Source organism: Vigna radiata, chromosome 1, assembly GCF_000741045.1.
Source record: "Vigna radiata var. radiata cultivar VC1973A chromosome 1, Vradiata_ver6, whole genome shotgun sequence".
NCBI lineage: Eukaryota > Viridiplantae > Streptophyta > Magnoliopsida > Fabales > Fabaceae > Vigna > Vigna radiata.
In genome coordinates, this window is record NC_028351.1 from 6,981,544 (window position 1) to 6,991,257 (window position 9,714).

The window sequence follows — 9,714 nt, forward strand, 5'->3', positions numbered from 1 at the left end:
GTAAAAATAAATTATGTTTAGATTTAAAATATAAATATTTCATTGTTTTTTTCCGAGAACATTAACTCCCCAAAACTTTATCCTATATATTACTTTTATCTTAATTACTTTTTAATATACCACAACCATTAGTGGAAAAACACTGTTTAACGTCACTTTATAGACGTCTGTTAGAGTTCTATCGACGTCATATGATGACCGCTGGCATTACCATAAATAAGATGGTAACCTAGACGTCGCCTTTAAGGTAATACGACGTTTATTAAGAGGTACACGTCAGCTTTGCCGTAAGCCGACATCCAATGTAATGAGGTAGGTGAGAAGACAGACTTCTCCTGCGCCATTGACGTCGGTTGTCCTGGAGGGCCGACGTCTACTTGACTGCAATTAATGCTGGTCACCTGATTCCCAGGCGCTTAGACGTCAGATAGTAAAAAACCGACGTCTATGGCCTGTCCGGAAGGCGGGAAGACAAAAATTTCTACAAAATAGATGTCGAATTATTAGGAGCGCGACGTCTATGTGCCTGTAATTAATTATGTTCACCAAACTCAGACGTCTGGCAGAAGGGCACCGACGTCTAAATTATTATAGACGTCGGCGCCCCTTCACAACTGTCGTCAACATCCCTGACAGGAAATGAAACGTCAATCGGTTCAGCTTCCTAGACGTCGACTCCCCTTTAAACTGCCGTCTAATGGACATTCAAAAAGTCAGTTCAGATGTTATCTTGGACGTCCAATTAGTTAGATAACCGACGTTTAGGTGACTATAGACGTCGGTTTCGCAAACAACCGACACTCCATTTCATTTTAAATAAACCGCAGACTTTTCACGGCATTCAATTTTTGATATCGTCTTCCTCTCTTCTCTTTTTTCTCTTGTTTCTCTCTTGCGGCATTGCATTATTGTTTCTGATATCTTTATCGTCTTCCTCCTCTCTTTTTTCTCTCTTCCGGCATTGCATCCTTGGTGGCTTTTTTTATGCTTACCGTTTAAACTTTGTTTAGTATTTCATCGATTATCTTATGGTTCAACTGATTAAAATTTGCTTTCTTTGTGTTATGTTTTAGTGCAATTTTGTTCCTTTTTTGAGGTAACATAGTAACACATTCTCTATTTGCTAGCTGCCTCCCAGAAAAAGCAGCGTCTTGTGAATTTCTTTTGGTCATTTCAACCCAAAAACGACCCTGTGTCATTGCCTAGTTATGGTTTCATCGTGATTTTTCCCTCTTGCGGATGAAAAGGAACTAAGCAACAACCCATGTTCGGTTTTGGGTTGAAATGCCATAAGAAATTCAAAAGATGCAAGTTTTTTTTTAGGGAAACTAACAAAAGGAGATTGTGCTACTAGGCTATCCAAAGACGGGAACAAAACTGCACTAAAACACAACCACTGTATTAGACGTCAGTTAGTGTATGCACCAACATCTATAGTACCTTTTAGACGTCAGTCAATGTCATTTTCGAAGTCTTAATGCCTCTTCGACGTCGGTCTGAGCAATAACCGACGTCAATATAATGTCTTTAGACGTCCAGTTAGTCCTATTCCGGCGTTTAGTGACGACGGACATGGCACCGACTTACGTCATTTTAGACGTCGGTTATATTCATGTCCGACATCCCATTAACGTCACCGAAAATGATGTCAGTTGTTTAGTAGACGTTAAAAGCCCAAAATAACCGATGTTAATCAGCGTTTTTCCACTAGTGAACAAATTAAAACAAAATTTTCAAAAGAAAGCCATGTCTGGCACCACATCTAGTTGCAATTGTTGAGAATCAAGTTACATTATTATTAATTTATTGTTATAAATATAGTTCATATATATGGTATATGGTAAGAAAATATATTCTGGTCATGTACTTAATGCAGTATTAAATATATTACTGTATGATCAAAATGCCTCTATATTTTTTTTATCCCATTTATCACTAAGAATTACTAAAACTTGTCATTACAAGTTATAAAATTAAGTTACAATAAATAGAGAAAATGTATTTTATTAAATTATCATGCACTAATTAATACAACACGACAATATGATCATTCTAAATATATATTGTATGTTTAAGAAGAATTTCTCAAAAATCATAAAACATACATAACTGTGACACGGCAGATTTAAGAACATATGTTTTTTATATCATTAAAAAGATATAATAATTATAGTAAATTACTTCCTATAATATGAACAAATAAGAACAATTTCCATATTTTTGGTCATAAAGGGATATCACTTGTATGCTTTCTAATTTACTATTGTTTATATATGTCTCATGCATTGAATTGGAATGAAAATTTTCAAAGATTTGGATATTTGACTTATTTGTCGTCGTAAATAAATATCTTAGAATATTGATATATATATATATATATATATATATATATATATATAAAATAAACTAAATTTCGTGGCTTTATATATAGCTTTCAAGTTAAGGTAGTCAAAGTTCAATGATGAATTTTATATGCTGAAATACATGCCCAAATGAAGATACTGGGTATTACTATATGTTTTTGTGTTATCATACTTTAACAAATACATGTTGTTGTTAGAATATTTTGATTAATTCTTATAAATATGTCTCTATAGGCTAATTTTATTTATTTTTTGGTGAAGATCAGAAGAAACATTTTTGAAATTCTGCTTAGTTTTATAATTTATATGGAAGAAGAGATTATAGTTGGGTATGAAAAAATATCCTTTAAATTGAAAATAAAAGTTATTAGAAATTCAAATGTAAACTAACTTTTATATGGGACAGAAATGAAAAAGTTTGACATTTTATAACAAAATTTTGGGTTAAAGATGATATATTCATTCATGTTTGACTATCAATAATAAATGTATCTCCAATTACATCAATAATCGTTTATTAGTTGTTAGGATTTTCTTTTACTTGTGATTTTTTTTCTTCAACACTTTAAGATTGAGATTATTTTTTTCACCTTTTATTTGTGGGTATTTTTAAATTGTTTTAACAAGTTGTGAGTTATTTTATTTTGGTGGAAATGATAGAAATGAAGAATGTGTAAGAAATGAACAAGATAAAATTAGATACTATTTACTTTTGTTTGAGATTTTGGTTTTTAATTTTAAAATAGATGAATTTAAACCATGAAATAATAAATACATAAATAACTCTATTCTCTAAAGTGAGAAGAAATACTTTAAAGGATCGAAATTCTTTTTGGCGAGACATTCATGCAATGGTGTTCTTTCACTGCAATGATTGTGACGCAAATCATTCATGCAATTGCTCTCCTATTTTTGAGGAACCCCTTTTTCTTTCTCTCTCACAAATCCAAACAAAAAATTATTTTTATCATGTCTAACTATATTCACGCAGAAAAATCCAATTGATATTCATCTGATTTTGACTCAACTCCCGCCGCAGCAAGAACATTTGATCAATGATAACATTTTCAAGGTTGGATTCTCTGGTTTTGATGCTTTACACAATATCCATGTTACCACTTTGGCAGCTTTGATATTCATGGTGAGATGAAGCTTGATTAAATTCAAAATGTGTTGTCTGCAACTGATACTGCAAATTGTTTAAGGATGATGTAGTATTATTTGAGCATAGCTGTTGAAAAGTTGAGCATTTACGACAACATATTGTATAATTTAATCCTTAGTACAAGTACCATGATTTTTACTATTGCTCTAATGGAGGTAATTTTGATATGATGTTACGTTTTGAATAGTTTATTGGGTGATATGAAACAATGGACGACATTCTTGTGATGAATCTATGCATTAATGTATGAAGTGTTGTTTCAACAAAATTCAACTATAGTGATGAATCCACCATCAGATAAACACAATATAGAACCCAGAGACCTGGGCAATTCAGGTTCAAATATCAATAATGGAGTTAACTCACCCCAGAGGAAGGTTTTGTCAGGAACAAAGCTGCAACGTGGTTTACACAGTCCACTTATGGCAGGTATGATGAAATTTTTACCTTTTCCAGCATGTTTCGATGCTTATAAACATGGTGAGATAAAGATGAAATAGCTTATTTTTAAGCATTGTTGATATGGTTATGTTTTGTGATTCAGAAGACCAAAATATTAGTGTGTATGATACTTATTTCACACCTTATGCAGAGCCATCACCAACGTTAATAAACCAAGTAGGTTCTAACAAGTTTCCTGAGGTGTTTCGAGTAAAACAAGGAAGCTATGCTGATCATCCTTCAGCCAAAATTTCAGAACTGATGAAATCAACTAGCTTGGATGTAAGCTCTCCTGTTCTTTTCTTTCACCCCCTTCAAAGATTTACACAATTCACATTTTTTCTACATCACTGATTTGTTTTAGCATTTATTGTTGCAGAATGCTCCTACTCAGTCGCTTTTGAGTGTGGTGAATGGTATTTTGGAAGAAAGTGTTGAAAGAAGAAATGGCGAAATACCCCAAGTAATAAATAACAAATGCATTCATGAAAAAGAACAAGTCTATATTATTTGGATAAATTTACTCATAAGCACTTCTGAGAGAAGAAAATAAGAAGGAAAAACCTATCTATCTACCTTAGCCTAAGTTAAACATGAAGAACTTTTTACATACTCAATTCATGAGTTTTATCTTCATCAAATGTTAATGGAGAAGTTTATCCAAATAATAAGATATCAGTGCATGCAAAATTTTCTACACATGTAATTTAAATGCTGTTTTATATCTCAGCGTGTGGCTTGCTTATTGAGAAAGGTTGTGCAAGAGATTGAGCGACGTATATCGACTCAAGCAGAACATTTAAAAACTGTATGTTAAAGTTGCATGATTTTCAAAAAGCTGGTTAGCCTTTGTTTTTCTCAGTTGTTTTTTTCACCGTGCTATGTTCTTTTTTACCTTCAGCAAAACAATATTTTTAAGGCCCGTGAAGAAAAATATCACTCAAGAATCAGAGTCCTTGAAGCTCTTGCATCTGGAACTGAGGAAGAAAGAGAGGTATACTGAATAGCTTTAGATATCATTCTGCAAGTGAATTATTCAAAGTACATATATCAGTACAAAATACAAGCTTTTCTACTTATCATAGGAACCTTTTTCTGACAGATTGTTAACATAAACCAACTTCAACGTTTGAAGGTAATGTTTCTTACTTACAAGTAACATATGTATGCACTTCTAGACATAAAATATGAGAGAATCCTACTACATACTACATTTTTCGGTGTTTTGTAGCTAACGAAAAAAAAAAAAAAAACTGAATCATTTTCTTTTGTTTCTGATATATGTTCTTTGGCCATTTCATGTAGTCTGAGAGGATTGAAAAAGAAGAAAAGAAGGTAGATGAATTAAAACAAACTAGGATGACTAAAATGCAAGAAGAAAAGGAAAATGATGTGAACGTAATTGAGAACACTAAAAGGGAAGAAAAGAGGGAATGCGACAAAGAGGTTATTAGATATATTAAAGAGTTGAAGGATAAGACTAAGGAGATTTCAACATTGAAACAAAAGCTGGAAACGATGAAAAAAACATATGAAGTACAATGTTCACAGATGGAACAAAAAACTAAGGAGGAAAATAGAGCAGATGGCAAAGAGATTAATAGATATATTAACGAGTTAGAGGACAAAACTATGGAAATTTCAACATTAAATCAGAAACTAGAAACACTGAAAAAAACGTGTGAAGAGCAACGCTTACAATTAGAAGCAAAAGCCGAGGAGGGAAAGATGACAGATGAGAAAGATGTAATGAAAATGTTAGAGGACAAAAACAATGAAATTTCAACGTTGAGGAAAAACCTAGAAACACTAGAAACAATATCAAAAACATATGAAGTACAGAGTTCACAGTTGAAAGCACAAGTTGAGGAGAAGAACATGAGAGATGGAACAGATTCTATCAGATATATTAAAGAATTAGAGGACAAAAACGTGGAAATTTCAACGTTGAAGCAAAAACTAGACAAACTAGAAACGATGGCAAAAACATATGAAGTACAGTGTTCACAGTTGAAAGCAAAAGTTGAGGAGAAGAACATGACAGATGGAAAAGATTCTATCAGATATATTAAAGAGTTGGATGACAAAAATATGGAAATTTCAATACTAATAAAAAAACTAGAGACAATGAAAAAAGAATATGAAGTACAATGCTCAAGGTGGGAGGCAAAAGTTGAGGAGGAAAAGAGCGAAGAGGGTAAAGAGGTTAGTAGATATATTAAAGAGCTAGAGGACAAAGATATGGAAATTTCAACACTGAGGCAAAGACTAGAAACAGTGACAAAAACATACGAAGTACAATGCTCAGAACTGAAAGCAAAAGCTGAGGAGGAAAAGATGGCAAATGGAAAAGAGGCTATGAGTTATATTAAAGAGTTGGAGGACAAAAATAAGGAAATTTCTGCATATAGGCAAGAATTGGAAACAATGAAAAAACAATATGAAGTTCAATGCTCAAAGTTGAAAGCAAAAACTGAAGAGGAAAAAATAGCAAATGGGAATGAGACTATTAGATATATCAAAGAGCTAGAGGAAAAAAATATGGAGATTTCAGCATTTAAACAGGAGCTAGAAACAATGAAAAAAACACATGAAATTCAGTGCTCAGAACTGAAAGCAAACGCTGAAGAGGAAAAAATGGCGAATGGGAGAGAAATTATCAAATATACCAAAGAGCTAGAGGACAAAAATATGGAAATTTTAGCGTTTAAGCAAGAACTAGAAACAACGAAAGAAACATATGAAGCACAATGCTCAGAACTGAAAGCAAAAGCTCAAGATGAAAAAATGGCGAATGAGAAAGAAATTATGAAATATATGAAAGAAGTAGAGGACAAAAATATGGAAGTTTCATCGTTTAAGCAAGAACTAGAAACAACGAAAAAAACACATGAAGTACGATGCTCAGAATGGGAAGCAAAAGTGGAGGCTGGTAAAGAAGAGCTGAAAAAGAAATCACAAGAATATGAAAATTTGTTGGAAAAACTAAGAAATAAGGTTAAAGAGAATGAAACCCTTTACGAGGCAAAATATCAGAAGTGGATGCAGAAAGAGAACCAGATACGAAAAGATGTGAATTTTCAGTTCAGTTCCATAAAGGTAACTAAATTTAACACAGCGAAATGTCAATCTTATTATAGTGATGTCAACTGTTACAATATTGTATCGAACTTGCAATTCAGACATTGAAATTATCATGGGAATCTATTAAGCAAGATGCTTTGAAAGAGCAAATTATTTACTCTGAGGAATGTAAAAAATTAGGTATGTTACATTACACTTTATGCTCACCCTCCACATTTTCTTGTTTTCTTTGACCAGTTAATAACTGTACTGTAACTTGTCTAGGTGTAAATCTGAAACCACTAGTAGATGCAGCTGAGAATTATCAAATAGTTCTTGCAGAAAACCGAAAACTGTTCAATGAAGTTCAAGAATTAAAAGGTAGCACTGTTTATGTTTGTGAAACAGTGTATATGCTGTGAATTTACATGGGACTTTTCTCTGATATAGGAAATATAAGAGTCTATTGTCGACTTAGACCATTTCTTCCTGGTCAAAAGGAAAAACAATCTATTGTGGAACACATTGGTGAAACTGATTTGGTTGTGGCAAATCCTTCCAAACCAGGAAAGGAAGGCCTTAGAACATTTAAGTTCAATAAGGTCTTTGGTCCAACCTCAACTCAAGGTTTTATTTCTCTATAATCTCCATTTTATCATAAGGTTTTGAATAATGGATGAACTTTTACAACTTCATAATATAATATCTATGCATGTTGACTTCATTTCTTCATTTGGATTTTCTCCCTTGAATGATGTAGCTGGGGTGTATGCTGACATACAAGCCTTTATACGATCAGTATTGGATGGGTATAACGTATGTATATTTGCTTATGGTCAAACTGGTTCAGGGAAAACTTACACAATGGTATGCAACTTTGATCATGTTATGTTCCTAAATTATAATGTCTTTTCGTTTTCATCACTATCTCAAACTTTGATCTTGTTATGTTTCTATATATGTTGCCGTTGTTTTTCAGAGTGGTCCAAATAATGCAACACCAGAGAGTGTTGGTGTTAACTATAGAGCTCTTGATGATCTCTTCAGCATATCCACAAGCAGAAAAAGCTCCATAGAGTATGAGATTGGTGTTCAAGTAATTGAGATATACAATGAACAAGTTCGAGACTTATTAACAACTGATGCTTCAAAGAAATATCCTTTTTCCATTATTATGGACTTCTTTTTTCTTTCTCTTAGAGAAAAACATAGCATGTGATGTCTTTGAACGATGATTTCCTTGATTTACACACACTTGGGATACTGAGTAATGCTCAAGCAAACGGATTAGCAGTGCCTGATGCTACCATGCAACCTGTGAAATCACCTGAAGATGTCATAAAGCTAATGGACATTGGTCTGAAAAATAGAGCTAAGGGTTCGACAGCTATGAATGAAAGAAGTAGTCGTTCTCACAGGTTTGTGTTTTCACTCTCTTCTGAATTTGACAATGTAATAATAGCTTTCTACTATAATGTTTGATTAAATGTATGTGTACAGTGTGGTCTCAATTCATGTTCGTGGGATGGATAAAAAGGCTGGTTCCTCTCTTCATGGTAATCTTCATTTGGTAGATTTAGCAGGAAGTGAAAGAGTTGATCGGTCTGAAGTAACTGGGGATAGACTCAAGGAAGCACAACATATTAACAAATCACTATCTGCTCTTGGAGATGTCATTTTTGCACTTTCTCAGAAGAGTTCTCATGTGCCATATAGAAATAGCAAGCTCACTCAACTTCTGCAAACATCTCTTGGTAAAATCATCATTCTTGTTGCCAAGATGTCTTGTCTTGTGTTGTCTCACTAGCATCCTCAAAAAGTGAAAAATTAAGGTTTTCTGTATCAATTTTAACATTCTATTTTTCATCACACAGGTGGTCAAGCAAAAACACTCATGTTGGTCCAAATTAACTCTGATGTAAAGTCCTTCTCTGAATCTTTGAGTACTTTAAAGTTTGCTGAGAGAGTTTCTGGAGTTGAGTTAGGAGCTGCTAAAAGTAGTAAAGAAGGAAGAGATGTTAGAGAATTAATGGAACAGGTGCTTAAATTTATTAAGATGGTTCTTACTTTCCTTTCAATTATTTTAAAATAACGATATCATGATAATTTTTATATTCGTATGACATATACTATAAAAATAAAAGAATTATAAAAGATTATAATTTTTGTAATTTTTTAAAAAAGAGTAAAATATAAGTAAGAGTACAATGTAAAATATTTATGTGTATCAAAATATATTTTAATCATTTAATTAATACATTTCAGGTGGCTTCTTTGAAGGATACAATTTCTATTAAAGATGAGGAGATTGAGAAGTTACAATTACTTAAGGATCTAAAAAATGTATATCCTGGTGCTAATTCTGAGAACAGTGAAACTGCCTAATCAGTTAGAACTTCTCTCAATCAAAGAGGATCATTTAGAAAGAGAAACCAAAACCATAAAAAAGTGGAAAAGGTAAGAACTTTGAAGGTAGGTTTATGATTGAGAAAAAATATTTTAATTTTAATATGTTGAGAATTAAAATAAAAAATAATTATGAAGCTTTTATTTGTTAAATGCTAATAATTTTTCCCTTCCCAATAACTATAATGATTATAGAATTAGATTCTATCACATTTGAAACTAGAATTTTCACCATGTTTAACTTTTTTTATAAACTCTTCTAAAATAGAAAAAAAA

The 9,714-nt window shown here is 32.5% G+C and overlaps 1 protein-coding gene across 1 annotated transcript; it reads left to right on the forward strand.

The window, feature by feature from the left end:
- Window positions 1-3,809: 3,809 nt before the first annotated feature.
- Window positions 3,810-9,417, forward strand: LOC106756405 (kinesin-like protein KIN-14P). The gene is made up of 17 exons (XM_022779168.1): window positions 3,810-3,957; window positions 4,073-4,251; window positions 4,349-4,432; window positions 4,700-4,777; window positions 4,871-4,963; window positions 5,072-5,104; window positions 5,275-5,304; window positions 5,398-7,068; window positions 7,152-7,233; window positions 7,318-7,413; window positions 7,483-7,659; window positions 7,793-7,899; window positions 8,012-8,187; window positions 8,286-8,450; window positions 8,533-8,786; window positions 8,907-9,070; window positions 9,298-9,417. The coding sequence occupies exons 1-17, from the start codon at window positions 3,810-3,812 to the stop codon at window positions 9,415-9,417; spliced, it is 3,657 nt and encodes a 1,218-aa protein (XP_022634889.1).
- The last annotated feature ends 297 nt before the right edge of the window (window positions 9,418-9,714 follow it).